This window comes from Canis lupus, chromosome 1, assembly GCF_003254725.2.
Source record: "Canis lupus dingo isolate Sandy chromosome 1, ASM325472v2, whole genome shotgun sequence".
Taxonomy (NCBI): Eukaryota; Metazoa; Chordata; class Mammalia; order Carnivora; family Canidae; genus Canis; species Canis lupus.
In genome coordinates, this window is record NC_064243.1 from 102,010,515 (window position 1) to 102,029,093 (window position 18,579).

Consider the following 18,579-nt stretch of genomic DNA (forward strand, 5'->3'; position numbering starts at 1 on the left):
AAGGGCGGTGTTAGCTATCATTATCATAGACTAGAGAAATAAAAGGAAGGACTAATAAAAAGTACACATTGGTGAGAACACAAGAATTTGTGTTCCCTCTTTCCTAGAAGGAGACTGATGGTTCTGTAGTCATAGTAAAGAGTAGTTAACCAACCAGGTGTAAACCCATGAACTGGATCCAAGACAATTTACCCCAGTGAACATGCTTTGACAAGCCAACGAAGGACTCCCCTCAGCTTCTGAGATTCAGCCAATCAGGAAGAGATTCACCCCAGTAAACACACCTGTGACTGCTAAGCAGCCTTACTGAAGAGACTACAGATCAACTCATTCCGAAGATTCACCAATCCCTGAACTCCATGCTTCTCCCACATCCCTACCTACATAAGATCAGCAGTCTGCTCTTCTCAGCGATGGTGGTAGAGCAGTTCATTAACTACACTAAGAAACATGTTCAGTTTGTGTTTCTATACATGTTTTAAATATTTTTTTATGAGAGACACACAGAGAGGCAGAGACATAGGCAGAGGGAGAAGCAGGCTTCTCGTGGGGGAGCCTGATGCAGGGCTCAATCCCAGGCCCCCAGGATCAGGACCTGAGCCAAAGGTTCAACCACTGAGCCACCCAGGTATCCCTGTGTTTATTTATTTATTTTTTTTTAATTTATTTATTTATGATAGTCACAGAGAGAGAGAGAGGCAGAGACACAGGCAGAGGGAGAAGCAGGCTCCATGCACCGGGAGCCCGACGTGGGATTCGATCCCGGGTCTCCAGGATCGCGCCCTGGGCCAAAGGCAGGCGCCAAACCGCTGCGCCACCCAGGGATCCCTATCCCTGTGTTTATATTTAGATAATGATAGTCACACCATCCTTTGACTTTCAGATTGTACTTTGATTTTTTTTTTTTTAACACCAGCAGAGTTGTGTCATCAACATTTGGGGGCCACTTTTAGGACTAAGCCCTCCCACTCTTCTCTTGGAACTACCCAAGAAGGTCACATTGTAATTATTCCTTGAATGCTCTCCATGTTTATTCAATTTTCTCTATATGCTCCAAGATAGGACAGACATTTCACAGATACTGAGATCCTAGGATTTGAAAGTCACAGCCTATGTCACTGAGGGCTTTGTGAGAACCAGAACTAATATTCTATCCCCAAGAGGGAGTTTCTGGGACAGCTTACCCCAGAAGACTATTTTTAATGTTCTTCCATCAGAGTGGGTGGGGTGGGAGGAGTCTTCAGCTTTTCCACCAGTACCGGTCATCTTCGTCAAAAGAATACCAATCATCACCAATGACAATCTGTGGCTTGACTAGCTGGACTTCCTTCAGCAGCTTCCTTATTTGAGTGGGATACTCCCATTTCCACAGCCTGGAGAAGAGAGATACATTACTCTGGGAATTTGCTTCTGACTACTTCTCCTTTCCTTAAAATTTCCTTAGTGCATCAAGGATCTAAAACCTCTTCTTGTACTCTTGAGGTGCTCCATAGAATAAGAGTAAATCCCTACCTGTAAAAGCACGCTTAGATGTATTAGGTGCTACACTGAGCTTTTATAGGCATCTGCCCCTCACCATGGTCCTAAAAGGCAGGTGTGATAATTCATCTATCCATGAACTCTTTCCTGAGAACCTACTTTGTGCCAGGCCCTATAATAGTGTTTTGAGGCAGTGATGAGCAAGCCAAAGTCCCTAAACCTCATGAAGCTTATATTCTAGGACAAGAGAGAGAAACAGGTATTCAAATAGATACACAGAATCATCTCCATTTTGTGGATAGGGAAATAGGCTTCTGAAAGGTCCATTAGTAAAATCAAGGTCTGATTCCTCTTTGCAGGTTCAAGTGCTAAGTTCCATGGTCACAGGCTGAACTTGTCCAAACATGCTCTTTCAACCCAATCTTCTGCCCTTCTAGCTCATTTGCAAAATAGATCACTGTGACAGTTCTCCTTGGCCATGTTGGGATCTCCAAATCCACTGAGCCATGCCTTCCAATCCATTTTGCTCCTCAGATCCCACACTACAACCACCCTGTTACATCTATATACTGACACTTGGCTCCTGCACAAACCCAACCACTGGAAGCTGGGTCACATAGAAGAGTTTCTCAGGGAAGTTTGCTATTGAAATAAATATGGGAAAACCAACCTCAATGTGCTGTCCGTCTTAACCGTTTTTCAGTGTGTAGTTTGGTGGCATTTATCATACTCACACTGCTGTGCAGCCACCTCCACCATCTATCCTTGTAAACTTTTCATCTTTCCCAACTAAGACTCTGCCCATTAAACACCAACTTCCCATCCCTCTCCCACAGCACCTGGTGCCACACCATCTACCTTCTGTCTGTATGTATTTGGATGCTCTAGGAACCCCACTTAAGTAGAATCACAGTATTTGTCTTCTTGCATCAGACTTACTTCACTGAGCATAACGTCCTTAAGGTTCATCCAGGTTGTAACATGTATCAGAACTTCCTTTTGTTCCAATGCTGAATGAGATTGGACTGTGTGGATATACCACATTTCATTTACCCTTTCACCTGACAACAGATGCCTAGGTTGCTTCTACTTTTTGACTACTGTGAATAGTGCTGCTATAAACACAGGTCTACAAATAATTCTTCTAGATCCTGGTTTCCATTCTTTTGGGTAGGTACCCAGAAGTAGAATTGTTGGATTATATAGCAATTCTATTATTAGCTTTTTAAGGATAAACATCTGATGTGTATGTGGTCTCTCCATTCTTCCTAAATCCATCCAAAAGTAAGCCCCATGATATCAGGAACCTCACACCTCCATCTCTATCCCTGTATCCCCAGCACAGTGCCCGGAGCACAGTGGGCACTTAGTGGTTGAAACAAGGACCTAGTTGCTAAGCCACCATATCAGCTTCTGGGTTTCTCCACCAACCAGCATGCCTGTAGCAGAAGGTGGTTTGCATCTTGGAAGACAATCGCCAGGTACTCACCCGATTATTTGCAGGTTGGATGTGGGTTGTGCAAAGGCTGGGCACAGCTTCGTCATTCCCATGGGGCTGAAATCATTCCGCATCAGATTCAGGCTGGTCAGGCGCTGGCTGCAGAGGAGAGCCGAGGCAAGGACCTCACAGCAGCCGGAAGTCAGTCCACATGCCTCCAACCTGCAGGGTCAACACAAGAAATGCCTCCAAAGTTCAGTGACTGACCCCTCAACTCATTGGACTTTCACATTAATGCTTAAAATGGAGTGGTGGGCTCTACCCCTGGCATTTCTGGTTCAGCAATTCTGGGGAGGAACCAGGACATTTGCATTTCTAACAGATTCCCAAAGGATGGTGCTACCACTGCTGCTGGTTCTCCTGTTAAGAGCTGCTGGGTAACTTAATTCCAGTTGTGAAAAGAATAAAAGATCAAAGGTGAGAGAGCCTGTAACCAGGGAACAAGAGAAGGCACATGGAGGAAGACTTGCTGAGAACCTGCATTTCACCCGAAACCCAAGAGAAAAAGGAACCAGGGCAGGAAGTAGCAAGGAGGGCTTAGGAAATTGCACGTACTTGGCTCTTGTGGAAGGAAGAGTGGGTCATATATGAGACACGGAGAGTGAACCAGATGGCTACAGGGGAGCCAGAGGCCATCATGTGAGAGGAGGCTAGCCACTTTAGGTCACATTAAGATTTAGGATTTTAGCCTAAGAGCACTGAGGGCGAAACAATATTGTTAGATGTAGTAATTGGATGGTAGCCATGTTCCCCTATGTTGGAGATGCATGTTGAGGTATTCAGAGGCAGAACAACTATAACTCACTATGAAATGGTTCACGCCATAGAGCAAAATATTGAGAATCATTTAAACCTGGTGGTAAGCATAAGATTTTCAGTGCCCCAATTGTTCTAGATTTTGTGTATTTGGGAATTTCTTGTGATAGAGTAAAAAGTCGTGGGACATAGCTCAAGTAGGTATAACTGCCTATAGTTAGGTGGTAAGGTGGGATTGAATAAACATTATTATTGGTTTTGCTTCTAAAATAATATCTAAGCATCTATGAAAACAGGAAGTCTCTATTAGGGAGGCTGTGGAAAGAGGCAAGGGGAAGTAATTCAGTGATAGTGTAAGGCAGTTCATAGATTCCCAACATGAATGAGGTTAATCTGATAGATGTAGGGATTCTTCCTTTATTGTTTCAGAAGGAAGGGAATATTCAGAAGGAATATATAAGTGGTTTCACAGTAGAAAGCCCAGAGCTATCCTATGCAATGTCTTAAGGTTGATTAGAAGTGGGGCGGGGGCGGGGGGGGAGGTCCTTTCTTAAGCACCAGGAGGAACAAAGGCAGGTTCAAATGGAGGTGTGAGAGTTGGAACGCTGTTTTGTTCAGCAACTTCATGCTCTGATCTCCCTTGTCACCCAGGCCTCATACAGGGGACCCCGGGAACTCACCCAAGCCTCTTCAGAGAAGCCTTCCTGTGCTTCAGCCCCTCACACAGGGCTGTGACGCCATCATCACCCAGGGCATTCACGGCCAGATCCAGGCTCTTCAGGTGTTTGTTCCTCACAATCACATGGGACAGTTTCTTGCAGCAGCCGGCAGTGAGATGACACTTAACCAATCTGCAAGAGGAGAACCTGTGTCATTTGAGGAGAGTGCCAGAGGGGGATGGTGCCCAGAAACATCGGTGGGGCTTTCCTTGACTCTTTCCTCACTGATAACCTTTTTGTCTATCCCTGGGAATGGCTTAGGCTGTGCAGCATCCAGTGGTTCAGGTGAGGAGGGATGATAGTGGTAGGTGGGGAAAGCATGTGATGTGGCTGGAGGTATCTTTAGAAAAAGAAATAAGCACATCAGAGCTTGCTTCCCACCTGGAGATGGGATAAAGATTCTCCTTAGTGGACGAACAGAAAGAAACACACACACACACACACACACACACACACACACACACACACACGAGAGAAGTTGATAGAGTTCCTGAGAGGGTGAGGAAAGATGACAGAAGGTGCTGAAATGCTAGATGGGTTTGGGGTACCAAGTACACAAATATTTACAAGGTACACATGACCAAACCATTGGGCACAAGCTCAGTGTCTAGTTTTAGGGGATTTTTAAAGTTACCATGCATCATTAAGTGGAATACCATGCCATACTTTGTTTACTGTTATGGTCTGCGATCCTTAAGGGACAGAACGTGAGACCAAAGGCAAGGTTTTGGGTTCTAGGGAGTTCTGGTTTCCCCTGGAAATGATTGGTAGGGAACTACATGAGTCTAAACGTGTAAAATATTTAAAGTCCTGTGCCTGCCATGTGGCAAGAATGCTTTCAGTGGTAACTGCAGGAGGAATTTGTCAAAGTATTAACAGCATTTATGGATTGGTTGTTAGATTGGAGATTTATTTCTGCTCATTGATATTTGTTAACTTTCCTATAGTCTGTTCAATGATGGAATACTCTTATTGAGTAGAACAGTCCAATAAAAGGTAAAGAAATTTGAGCCTCAGAGGGAAAAGGTGTCAGGAAAGCGCCCCTCCATCTCTACCCTCATTCTGTATAGAATGAACAGCTGAAGAGTAACTCAGGGCAAAAAGAGGTCTTCTGAGAAGTGAACAGGTTTTAGAAATCAAGAGTGACCTAAGCTCCAAAAATCCTGCCACGGGGCTCCTGTGTGGACTCATTTCGTGTTCTACCCACACTCATTGCAGTGTCCCCTGGAAAACACGAGCATCATCTGACCTAAGAACTAATCTTGGGTACCAGTCTTCCTGCTCACATCTCTGGATTTTCTAGGAACTCCAAACCCCTATATAGTAGAGCTGACCCCCAACAACCATTGAAACTTACTCTAGGTCCTGGAGGTGACAAGATGGTTCCATGATGACTTCACACAGAAGGTTCATCCCATCATCTTCCAAGGGATTCATGCTAAGGCTCAGATGTGTCAGATGTCTGTTGCCCATAAGTGCAAATGCAAGAAAGCCACAGCCAGCAACATCCAGGTTGCATTCGTTTAGTCTGTGGGGCACACACAAGGGAAAGAGGTCATATTCATGACTTGGTGTAACCTCAGATAAGCCACTTCTGCTAGCTTCAGTTTGCTCCTCCTTTGGGAGAGGATTATTTAAGGAGGACTTTAAGAAGGTTTTGGCTTGGGTAATAGGACAACCATGGAGTGCTTAGCACAATGCCTGACATAATGCACGTGGCTGAATGCTGTTCAGTACCTAACCTTGCTTTATGCATTTCTTTATTCAATACATATTGTTGATTCATTAACATTGAACTTGGGGTCAATAGCACCATAACTTGTCCCTGAATGAAGCTCATTTATGAAGCATCTTCTCTACCCACACAGCATGGCTTTCTTGTGCATTGGAACACTGGACAGCGCTACAGCTCTACACATTAAAATATCGTGCTAAAAAAAAAATGTGCTAAACAGCAAGATCACCAATGAAAACCAAAGAATGTGGAAAATGTGATACTAACTGGACCATGAAAAGGATATTGTCACTTTTTAATTTTTCTTCATATTTGAGGTGTTATTTTCCTATTCCTGCTGTAACAAATACCACAAACTTAGTGGCTTAAGATACACATTTATGATCTTACTGTTATGGAGTTCAGTATCTTACTGGGGTAAAAATCAAAAGGTCAGCAGTGTTGTGTTCCTTCTGGAGGCTCCAGGGGAGAATTGGTTTTCTTGCCTTTTCTAGCTTTTATAGTAGGCAGCGCATAGTCTTTAACTCCTGGTCTTCAGTCAGCAATTATATCTACCCTCTGTTATCACACCTCCTCTCCTGCTTCTCTTTCCCTTATAATGCCCCCTTTCATTACATTAGGACTACTCAGATAATCCAAGATAATTTCCCCATCTCAAGATCCTTAACTTGATCACACCTGCAAAGTCCCTTTTGCCATGTGAGTTTACATATTTACAGGGATTAGGACATGAACATTTTGGGGAGGGTTCACTATACTGTTTACCACTCAGACTCTTCTCATCACTTATTCACTGAGGCACCTTGCAACTCACAAAGTAGACATGTATATTAAAGTTATATTCTTTAACAGAATTTCTGGCTACAGGTATACCATTAACATATGTTGATTTTAAAAATTATTTATAGGGTTATTGGTGAACTAATTGGTCAACGGGGTAAAATGGCTGAAAGCAAAGTGGCCCCAGCAAGGCAAGCTGACAGTGTGGAACAGATGTAATAATCCTTTGATCTCAGATGAAAGATGAAAGATGTAGGCTAGAAGGGTAATCTGGCGATGGGGTACTTTTAAAGAACTTACTGAAACATCTTGCTGTATGCTAGAGTACACAGCATCCCCTAGCCATGTGCATGGTACTGTCTGGAGTAGTGGAGCATCACCCCTGTGGCTACCAACCCTGTGTCACCATTACCATCATCTAAAAATCTCAATTACCCAGCTCTCCCTACCAAAACCTAAGCTCTGTAAACTCAGAGACCACATTGGTTGCCTGTGCATCCCTACCAACTATGTGTTTGCCTACATTAGGTGTTCAGTGAGTATGGTTGATCCTCATTCATGGATTCTGTGTTTGCACATTTGTCTGCTTGCTAAAATTTATTTGCTGCCCTCCAAATCCATACTTGTGCTCATGACTGTTCATGGACATGCGTGCACGGGCAGAGCAGAGAAATATTTGAGCTCCCCAATGCACACGTTCCCAGCTGAGGCTGGCCTCATTTCAAATTCATCATAAATAAGTATCCTTTTCATGGTCCAGTTATTGCCACGTTTTCTGCATTTTTGTGGTTTTTGTTGATGACTTTGCTGTTTAAAATGTGGCGCTAGGGATCCCTGGGTGGCGCAGCCGTTTGGCGCCTGCCTTTGGCCCAGGGTGCGATCCTGGAGACCCGGGATCGAGTCCCACGTCCCATGTGCATGGAGCCTGCTTCTCCCTCTGCCTGTGTCTCTGCCTCTGTGTGTGTGTGTGTGTGTGTGTGTGTGTGTGTGTCTATCATAAATAAATAAAAATAAAATGTGGCACTAATGTGCAGAGCTGGAGTGCTGTCCAGTGTTTCCATGTGCAAGAAGGCAGTGCTGTGTAGATGGAGAAGATCCGTCATAGATGAGCTTCATTCAGGCATGAGTCGTGGTGCTGTTGGCTGCGAGTTCAATGTCAATAAATCAACACTATGTATTAAATACGGAGTCTTTAAACAGAAACGCACAAAGTAAGATTAGGTTCTGGTTGGTTGAAAATGTGACCAGGGGCTCACAGGAACCTAATGCTGTGTTTACCCAGGGAGAAGTGGTTCAGTGTTTGTGGTGACTTTACAGAACATAACTGCAGGAAACAACGAGAAACGTCTGTATCTGGATGAAGGATGACTTCTCACTGTAAGAAGATGGGAACAGAGATAGAATTTTCCACGGAAGGAAGAAATGGGCGGGGACAAAATGCAGCTCCTATCAGCTACCTTCATCATGACAGCTTTGTTCCTGCTACTTTGTGTGTGGCAAGTGGTACATACTGTTTGTAACAAAACAATGCAGTCCACCCAGGGAAGTGAGCTGGACTCACATCAGCCTCTGTAGTCCACAGTTGGGGAATTTTATGGCTCGACCCAACAGATTCATGCCTTCGCTCCCCAGGCTGTTGCTTGACAGGCACAGGTGTGTCAAACTCTGGTTGCTGATGAGGGCTGAGGCCAGGTCCTGGCAGTCGGGAGCCTTGAGGCCACACTTCCCCAGTCTGCAAGGAGAGAGCCCCCAGGAAAGAAAGGATGAAGGTCTATTCCTAAGGTTCTACCCCTCCCTCCTTGTAAGGACGGGAAAGAAATACCACCCCCATGGCTGACCATGGTCTTGCAGACATATGCTGAGGTCACACTGTGTCTGCATTGAACTTGCAAACCCAACCCTAATAGTCTAAATGGTGTAGGTGACTAGATTAGCCATCACCCATAATGGGAAACACATGGACAAAGTCAACCTGTTCTCCATCCAGGTATCTTTGCTCCTCGTGTGTACTATGGTGTGAGGTGTTGCCAAGATTAGGGACCTTCCTATTTAGAAGGTGACCTTCCACCTGTTTTTCAAAGATTAATATGCAATAGCACTTGAAATTAAGAGCCTAATAGTACTACTCTCATTGTGACAAAGTTAAATAAATTAACTCCATCTAAGTGCATAGAGAAGTGCATATAGCAACCATTTACTCCATTTACTGATGGAGATGTTTGGATGAAGAAATACTGGCTGGGTCAGATTAGAAGGGGGTCAGGATATGTAAGCCCGAAATACGCCATTTTAGTGTAAGGATTATCTTGAGCTGAAAGCAACTAAGGAAAAACAGACACAGGAAGGGCTCTCTGCTTTTTCCCATCTGTCTAAAAACAGGGCATGAACTACCCTTGTACATGTATCCCCCCCTTTGGTACAAGAGAATGACTTTTGTCACTGGAAATGGACATGACATGGAGATGAATTAGCATATAACTTTTACCCCTCATATTTCCTAGTTGCCTACCCACAATTTATCAGTCCCTAAAAGCCTCAAACTCCTTTTGTCTAGTTACTTCTCCACAGTTTAGCATAACTTTGTTAAAATGATATAGAAGCTTGATTCTAACCACTTTTAGGGTTTCTCACATCTTTTCTGTGAAGCTTCCATGCATTAAAAAAAAAAAAAAGTAGTACCCATAAAATATGTGTGCCTTTTCTCCTGTCAATCATCAATTTAATTTGCAGGCCTCAGATATTTAACCTAAGAGGATAGAGGGAAAGTTTTCCCCCTCTCCTATAGACTGAGGGAGAGAAGATATGTTGGCTTCTAATGCGATTTCCTGCCTCCAACCCTCCACCTCAGGACTTTAAAGGGTAATTTGTGCCATTTTGTTTTCAATTTTTGTTATGACTTTAGAATCAAACTCCTCATGAAAGAGGTAGGTTATTGACAAGACACGTTTTGGGAATAGTGGGGGAAGCAACTTTGCCCAGATTGTAGGTCATCAAGGGGGAGATTTCTAAGCCTTAGTTATCAAGCCAGGGGTCATATTTTAGCTTTGTCTCTTATTCCCTATATGGCCTTAGATAAGAGATTTCCTTTCTTCTGGATTCTGTTTTCCTTATCAGAAAATGAGGTAAAAATAATTCCTACCTAGCAGGTTGTTTGTAAAGTTGGCATTAATGGGAATAAACAGCACAGAGCTTGGTGCTCAAGGACGCCAGGGATGGCAACTCCAACCATAAGCTAAGACTCTCCGGGATTTGGGCATTGGTGAAACTTTCCAGTATACAACACAGCATTGCTAACTATAAGCAGAATGCTGTATATTAGATCCCCAGGAGTTCTTTAACTGTACATCTGTACCCTTTAACCAACTTCTCCCTATTTCTTTCCCTAACTGCCAGCCCCTGGCAGCCACCATTCTACTCTCTGGTTCTATGAGTTTGGGTTCTCTCCTAGACTTTTATATATTGTTCAGAGTTTGGTAGCAAAGACACAGATGTTATTTACTGGTCTTTTTTTATGCCTCAATATTGGGGTACTCCCATAGGGTCAGAACTCCCGTTCTAACCCTTGGCTTAGGTACCCAATGATTCCACTCTCTCCTTCCCCACCACTTGGACCATGTCAGTTAAGAGAAAGGAACCCTGGGTGGAAAGAAGTGCAACTCACATCATTTTCTGCAGCGTGCACTGTGAGGCTGTCAAGGCGTCACAGAGAGGCTTTATGCCCTGGTTTGTCACCTTATTTCCTACCAGGCTGAGAGATTTTAGGCTGATGGATGTAACAAGGATTTGGGAGATCACCAGGCAACAAGCTGGGGTTAGTCCACAGTGATCCAACCTGCAGAGATAAACAATGTGAAATACATTCTCCTCTCTTCCCCAGAGCAACCCATTTCCCTGTGCTCCAGCTACTCTGGCCCTTTTGCTGATTTCTGGACACTGCTCCAGGCTCAAGGTCTGAGCATTTGCTAGTTGTTCTGTTTGTAACATCCCTCCTCATCCCCAGCCCCATATCTTTATGTGGTTCAGTTTTTCATTTAAGTCTCTGGAACATCCCCTCTTCTGAGTTAGCCAGTCTCAAAACCTTACCTAACTGTGCCTGCCCCACCCCCATTTTACCCAAATCCCTATCTGCCTAAAAACAAGGCATGAATTTCCCTTGTACATGTGTTCCTCCAGCGTTATTTTGTGCGTAGCAATGGTCTCCAGCATTATTTTATGCATAACAATGATCACCAGCCAATATTTCACACATTTGCACTTAAAAACTTGAAATATATCTGACCTATAAACTGTATACATTTAAGGTATAAGCACATTGATTTGAAACATTTATATACTGCAGTATGATCGCCATTGTAGTATTCTCAAGCACCTCTATTGGGTCACATAATTATTTCTTTTTTGTGGTGGGAATAATTAAGATCTAGTTTCTTAGCAAGTTTGAGTTTTGTAACACAGTATCTTTGTCTATATATATACTGTGTGCTAGGTCTCCAGGATCTATTTACCTACTAGTTGCAAGTTTGTACCTTTCAACAGTATATTTCTATTTTCCCCCACTCCTCTAGTCCCAGATAACCACCATTTTACTGTTTTTGAGTTTAGCTTTTTAAAAATTTTGAGAGACAGAGAGAATGAGAGAGACAGAGAGTGAGATCACAAGCAAGGGGCAGCGGGGAGGGAAGCAGATAGAAAGGGAGGAGCAGGCTCCTCACTGAGCCGGGAGCCTGACGTGGGGCTCAATCCCCAGGGCCCTGGGACCATGACCTGAGCTGAAGGCAGATGCTTAACCAATTGAGCCACCCAGGCATGAGTTCAGCTTTTTTTTTTTTTAATTCCGTATGTGAGGCCATATGGTATTTGTTTTGTTCTCTAGAAAGTCATCTTGTCATCTCGATGAGGGTAGGCACCTGGCTTGGGATGGCAGCTCACAGGTTACAGAGCAAAAATATTCATGTGGTGCAAAGCAAAATACTCTTCCACAGTTGCTGTGTGTCAATTAAAGCTTAAAACAGAGCTCATGTTTCTCTGTCTCAGCATACCAAAAGCATCCAGTAGCAGTGTCTTTAGCCCAAGTTAATCTAATTGGCAAAACACATGCTTAGGATCTACAGAACTGTGGTAATAGCCCCAAACTGGAAAGGACCAAAACATCCCTGGACAGGTGAATGGCTATACCAAATGTGGTGTATCCGTCCTATTGAATAGTACTCAGCACTAAAAATGAATGTGATACACAGAACAGGACAGATGATAGATCTGAGGGCATTTGCTGATTGAAAACCGCCAATCTCATGGTGTCTGGGTGGCTCAGTTTGTTAAGCATCTGACTCTTTGGCTCAGGTCATGCCCTTAGGGTCATGAGATTGAGCTCCATGTCAGGCTCCACACTAAGCATGGACTCTGCTTAAGATTCTCTCCCTTTCCCTCACTTCCCCCCATTCCTGCTGTGCTCTCTCAAAAAATACAAATTAAAAAAAATAGAGAGGGGCACCTGGGTGGTTGAGTAGGTTAAGCATCTGCCTTTGGCTCAAGTCGGGCCTTGAGTCAGGCTCCTTGATCACTGGGGAGCCTGCTTCTCCTTCTCCCTCTGCCTGCTGCTCCCCTTTTTGTACTGTCAGATAAATAAAATCTTAAAAAAAATAAAAAGGGAAACAAGCCAATCTGAGGGTAGTGACATACTGTGTGATTCCACTGATAAAGCATTGTCCACATGACAAAATTATGGAGATGGGAAACCTCAGTTACTTTCAGTGATTAGGGATGGTGTGGCTGGAAAAGGGAACAGAGTGGTGGCACTTCTGGATCTTGGGGATGGCATGCTTTTATGAACCTGCACATGTGATAAACGACACAGGAGGACATCCACATGTTGGTTAGTGTCCACAGTTTGACACTATACTATAGTTACATATACTGTCCATTACACTCCATTATTGGAGTTCGATTTGTCAACATATAGTAACACCCAGTGCTCATCCCATCAAGTGCCCATCACCCAGTCACTCCATTCCCCCTGCCCACCTCCCCTTCCACTACCCCTTATTCGTTTCCCAGAGTTAGGAGTCTCTCATGTTCTGTCATCCTCTCTGATTTTCCCCATTTTCTCTCCTTTCCCTATAATCCCTTTCACTATGTTTTATATTCCCCATATGAGTGAAACCAAATAATGTTTGTCCTTCTCCGATTGACTTACTTCACTCAGCATAATACCCTCCAGTTCCATCCGTGTCGAAGCAAATGATGGGTATTTGTCATTTCTAATGGCTGAGTAATATTCCATTGTATACATAGACCACATCTTCTTTATCCATTCATCTTTCGATGGACACTGAGGCTCCATCCACAGTTTGGCTATTGTGGACATTACTGCTATAAACATTGGGGTGCAGGTGTCTTGGCTTTTCACTGCATCTGTATATTTGGGGTAAATCCCCAGCAGTGCAATTGCTGGGTTGTAGGGCAGGTCTATTTTTAACTCTTTGAGGAACCTCCACACAATTTTCCAGAGTGGCTGTACCAGTTCACATTCCCATCAACAGTGCAAGAGGGTTCCCCTTTCCTCACATCCTCTCCAACGTTTCTTGGTTCCCGTCTTGTTAATTTTCCCCATTCTCACTGGTGTGAGGTGATATCTCATTGTGTGTGTTTTTAAATTTTTTTATTGGAGTTCAATTTGCCAACATTTAGCATAACACTCAGTGCTCATCCCGCCAAGTGCCCTCCGCTCAGTGCCCATCACTCAGTCACCCCAATCCACCGCCCACCTCCCTTTCCACTACCCCTTGTGGTTTTTATTTGTATTTCCCTGATGGCAAGTGGTGCAGAGCATTTTCTCATGTGCCTGTTGTCATGTCTATGTCTTCCTCTGTGAAATTTCTGTTCATGTCTTCTGCCCATTTCATGACTGGATTGTTTCTTTGCTGTTGAGTTTAACAAGTTCTTTATAGATCTTAGATACTAGCCCTTTATCTGATATGTCATTTGCAAATATCTTCTCCCATTCTGTAGGTTGTCTTTTAGTTTTGTTGACTGTTTCTTTTGCTGTGCAGTAGCTTCTTATCTTGATGAAGTCCCAATAGTTCACTTTTGCTTTTGTTTCCCTTGCCTTCATAGATGTTTCTTGCAAGAAGTTGTTGTGGCCAAGTTCAAGAAGGGTGTTGCCTGTGTTCTCCTCTAGGATTTTGATGGATTCTTTTTTGTTTGTTTTTTATTTTGATGGATTCTTGTCTCACATTTAGTATTTCATCCATTTTGAGTTTATCTTTGTGTATGGTGTAAGGGAACGGTCCAGTTTCATTCTTCTGCACGTGGTTGTCCAATTTTCCCAGCACCATTTATTGAAGAGACTGTCCTTTTTCCAGTGGATAGTCTTTCCTGCTTTGTCGAATATTAGTTGACCATAGAGTTGAGGGCCCATTTCTGGGTTCTCTATTCTGTTTCATTGATTTATGTGTCTGTTTTTGTGCCAGGACCACACTGTCTTGATGACCACAGCTTTGTAGTATAACTTGAAATCCAGCATTGTGATGCCCCTGGCTCTGGTTCTCTTTTTCAATATTTTCCTGACTATTCAGGGTCTTTTCTGATTTCACACAAATCTTAAGGTGATTTGTTCCAACTCTTTGAAGAAAGTCCATGATATTTTGATAGAGATTGCATTGAATGTGTAAATTGCCCTGGGTAGCATAGACATTTTCACAATATTAATTCCTCCAACCATAGGCATGGAATATTTTTCCATCTCTTTGTGTCTTCCTCAATCTCTTTCAGAAGTGTTCTGTAGTTTTTAGGGTATAGATCCTTTACCTCTTTAGTTAGGTCTATTCCTAGGTATCTTATGGTTCTGGGTGCAATTGTAAATGGCATTGACTCCTTAATTTCTCTTTCTTCAGTCTCATTGTTAGTGTATAGAAATGCTACTGATTTCTGGGCATTGATTTTGTATCCTGCCATATTGCCGAATTGCTGTATGAGTTCTAGCAATCTTGGGGTGGAGTCTTTTGGGTATTCTACATACAGTATTATGTCATCTGTGGAGAGGGAGAGTTTGACTTCTTCTTTGCCAATTTGAATACCTTTTTGAAATTTACTTTTTTTGTAGTAAAATATGCATAACAAAGTTTACCACCTTGATCATTTATAAGTACCCAGAAGGGTGGCATGAAGTACATACACGCTGCTGTACAACCACCACCACCATCTCCAGATTGTCCTCTTCTCTGATACATTTGCAACTTGCTGTGAACAATTCTTTAAAAAGGAAAGACAAGAAAGGAAAAACCAAAGCCATAAAAGCCATAAGCAGAACATACCTCAGAGATTCCAGCAAGCAGTTTGGGTGTCTTAATGCTTCACACACCATCATCAGATCTTCATCCTTTAGGTGAGTGCTTTCCAAGTTAAGGCATTTAATATTGCGGTTGGTGATGAGAGTCATCCAGAGATGACGAAGACCCAGGGTAACCTGTGCACCTTTAAATCTACACAAGAGAAAGCAGAAAATATGCATGAGACACAGGTGATAGCTGTATCCCAGTTTTTTCTTTTCCCCTCTTCTCCCATCCCAAATCTCTTATTTTCACTATTTGCATTTATTTAAAGATTTTTAAAAATTTTTATTTATTTATGATAGTCATACAGAGAGAGAGAGAGAGAGAGAGAGAGAGAGAGAGGCAGGGACATAGGCAGAGGGAGAAGCAGGCTCCATGCACCGGGAGCCTGACGTGGGATTTGATCCCGGGTCTCCAGGATCGCGCCCTGGGCCAAAGGCAGGCGCCAAACCGCTGCACCACCCAGGGATCCCCCATTTATTTAAAGATTTTTAAAAATTTTGAAAGTGATCTTTACACCCAACATGGGGGCTCAAACCCATGACCCCGAGATCAAGAGTTGCATGCTCCACCAACTGAGCCAGCCAGACACTCTACAGTTATTTAATTTTAAAGCAACAAATACTTGAGCATCTATGATGCATCAGGCACTGGAAATAGTATTAAGTGACACTGATGCTTCATATTCTCATAGAGCCTGATCTTATGGGGAGACACTTAAAGAGCTGAATAAGAGAGTTATGCTGGAGAATGAAATATGGTCAGTCCATTAAGAACAGAGCTATAGGGGCACCTGGCTGGCTCATTCTGAAGAGCATGCAACTTTTTAAAAATATATTTATTTATTCATGAGGGACACAGAGAGAGAGAGAGGCAGAGACATGGGCAGAAGGAGAAGCAGGCTCCCTGTGGGAAGCCTGATGCAGGACTCCATCCCAGGATCCAGGGATCATGGCCTAAGCCAAAGACAGATACTCAACCACTGAGCCACCCAGATGCCCCAGGCATGCAACTCTTGATCTCAGGGGTCATGAGTTTGAGCCCAATGCTGAGTGTAGAGATTACTTAAAAAAAAATAACAGAACTAAAAAAAAAAAAAAAAAAAAAAAAAAAAAAAACAGAACTATAAACAGATGTGGTTAAGTTCAGGCTGAAGAAAGTCAAATGTCAGAAGACTGTGTATAATGTAACACCACTTGGATGGAAAAAAAAGTTATTTGCCAATATATAGATATAATGGCATGGAAAGTTTAGGAGATGTGAAAGCTAATTAGGGAAATAGGAAGTTTAGGAAGTTGAAGAGGCATTAGAGAATTTACTTAAAACCCTTACAATGTCCGAATCTTGTGACCATTATGATGCCTTACTGCTGTATTACGATATAGTGATGACACAGACTCAGTTTCCTCACTGTGTAGCAGGAGCTGAGAGCAGGGACAGCTGATGGGAAGGGGGGTTCCTGGGGGGAAATGCTAAGGTAAAGCCGACAGAGGGGTTTGGGGCAGGATGGAGGAGAACAGAACATTGCAAAGACTCTGGCCTTGCCAGGCTCCCTGGCACGGTGCAGCTTATGAAAACTACTTAGGAGATGGAAGTGGCAAGAAAGGGAAGATGTTTGCATGGAGAAGTTGACTTGCCCTAGTCTTGGGTGTCACATGTGCTTCTCTCTTGGTCTTGTAGGAAAGAGTCCAGAATAGAAGCTTTGTCTGCAGAACTAGCCCTTCATCTACTCCTGAGGTCTCTCACAGACCCAGGCACCTACTGTGAATTCAAATATTTGTTACGTTAATGAACCAGAAAGCATTAAGAACTGATTTAAAGCCAAAGTCTAGCACTTTGATCTTGCAATGGCTTCATGCTCTACCCATTTGCCTGTAATGAGCCCCCCTTACCTTTGCCCCTACTAGCACTCCTATTCATCCTTCAATACCCAGAGTAAAACCCTGCTAGCACTCCTATTCATCCTTCAATACCTAGAGTAAATGAACCCACCTCAATAATCCCTTCACAGGGTCTTTGGTTACTCCCTATTGCATGCTTTTGGGAATTTATCTCCTGTATCTTCCACAGCACTTATCCCCTCTGATTCCAAATGCTTAGATGGATATTTTCTCATAGGTGGGAGAGGAGCGTGGTAACATAGCCATGCAAAGGGGCATGTACCAGGGCAGCCTTACATCAGATTCTGTATTTTACAGGTTGGCTGTCTCAGCTTGATGCAGAGGGTCTTCATGGCCCATTCATTCAGGGTGCTGCCACTCAGGTCGAGCTGCTGCAGACTCGGGTGGGTGCTAAGCACCAAGCAGAGACTTTCCCACCACTCATCAGCAAGGGTCTTAATCGGCATCCTATATTGGAGAAGGAAAAACACTTCCACAGGATGGAGTTTAACAGAAGCAACTGCCGTAGCAGTGTCAGAAGAGAAAAATAAGTCTATTATGGCAAGATAGGGATGGCTTTAGAGGTTCTCCGGACAATTTAATATTGTCGCTTTGTGCTGGGACTGTGCACTCTCACACCCACCTTGTCTCCTGAATATTTTTTTTTATGCCAGGGGGAATGTATGAAGATGATATAGAGCCACCAGCTCTTGGATCAGGTTTGCCTTGCAATTCTAGCTCTCCCTTGAATGTAAAATGGTGCAGCCACTATAGAAAACAGTATGGAAGTTCCTCAAAAAATTAAAAATAGGGCTACCACAGGATCTAATAATTGCATTTATACAAAAGAACTGAAATCAGGATCCTGAAGAGATGTGTGCACTGTCATTCACAACAGCCAAGATATGGAAACAACCTAAGTGTCCACTGATGGCTAAAGCGTGAATAAGGAAAATGTGACACACACATGTCAGCAAATATTACTCAGCTTTCTTTTTAAAAAGATTTTATTTATTTATTCATGAGACACACACACACACACACACACACACACACACACGGAGGCAAAGACACAGAGGGAGAAACAGGCTCCATGCAGGGAACCTGACATGGGACTCGATCCTGGGTCTCCAGGATCACACCCTGGGATGAAGGCAGCACTAAACCACTGAGCCACCCGGGCTGCCCATACTCAGCTTTAAAAATAAGGAAATCCTGCCATTTGAAACAGCATGAATGAACCTAAAGGACATTATACTAAGTGAAATAAGCCAGTAACACGAAGACGCATATGATCTCACAGAATCTAAAATAGGCCAACTCATGGAGGCAGAAGACAGTGGTTTGCCCGTGGCTGGGAAGCAGGAAAGCAGCAATGTTGGTCAAAGGGTACAGAGTTTCA

The 18,579-nt window shown here is 43.3% G+C and overlaps 1 protein-coding gene across 1 annotated transcript in view; it reads right to left on the reverse strand.

Annotated features, from left to right (window-relative positions):
* Positions 1-1,057: 1,057 nt before the first annotated feature.
* The window catches only part of NLRP5 (NLR family pyrin domain containing 5), a 29,074-nt gene continuing 11,552 nt past the window's right edge, over positions 1,058-18,579 (reverse strand). Inside the window, exons 5-12 of the mRNA XM_049111239.1 lie at positions 17,475-17,645; positions 15,280-15,447; positions 10,629-10,799; positions 8,529-8,699; positions 5,810-5,980; positions 4,414-4,584; positions 2,969-3,139; positions 1,058-1,373 (exon numbers count right to left, since the gene is read on the reverse strand). Of these exons, the coding sequence (XP_048967196.1) occupies positions 1,241-1,373; positions 2,969-3,139; positions 4,414-4,584; positions 5,810-5,980; positions 8,529-8,699; positions 10,629-10,799; positions 15,280-15,447; positions 17,475-17,645 (1,327 nt within the window). The 3' untranslated portion in view covers positions 1,058-1,240. The remainder of the gene's footprint in view (positions 1,374-2,968; positions 3,140-4,413; positions 4,585-5,809; positions 5,981-8,528; positions 8,700-10,628; positions 10,800-15,279; positions 15,448-17,474; positions 17,646-18,579) is intronic.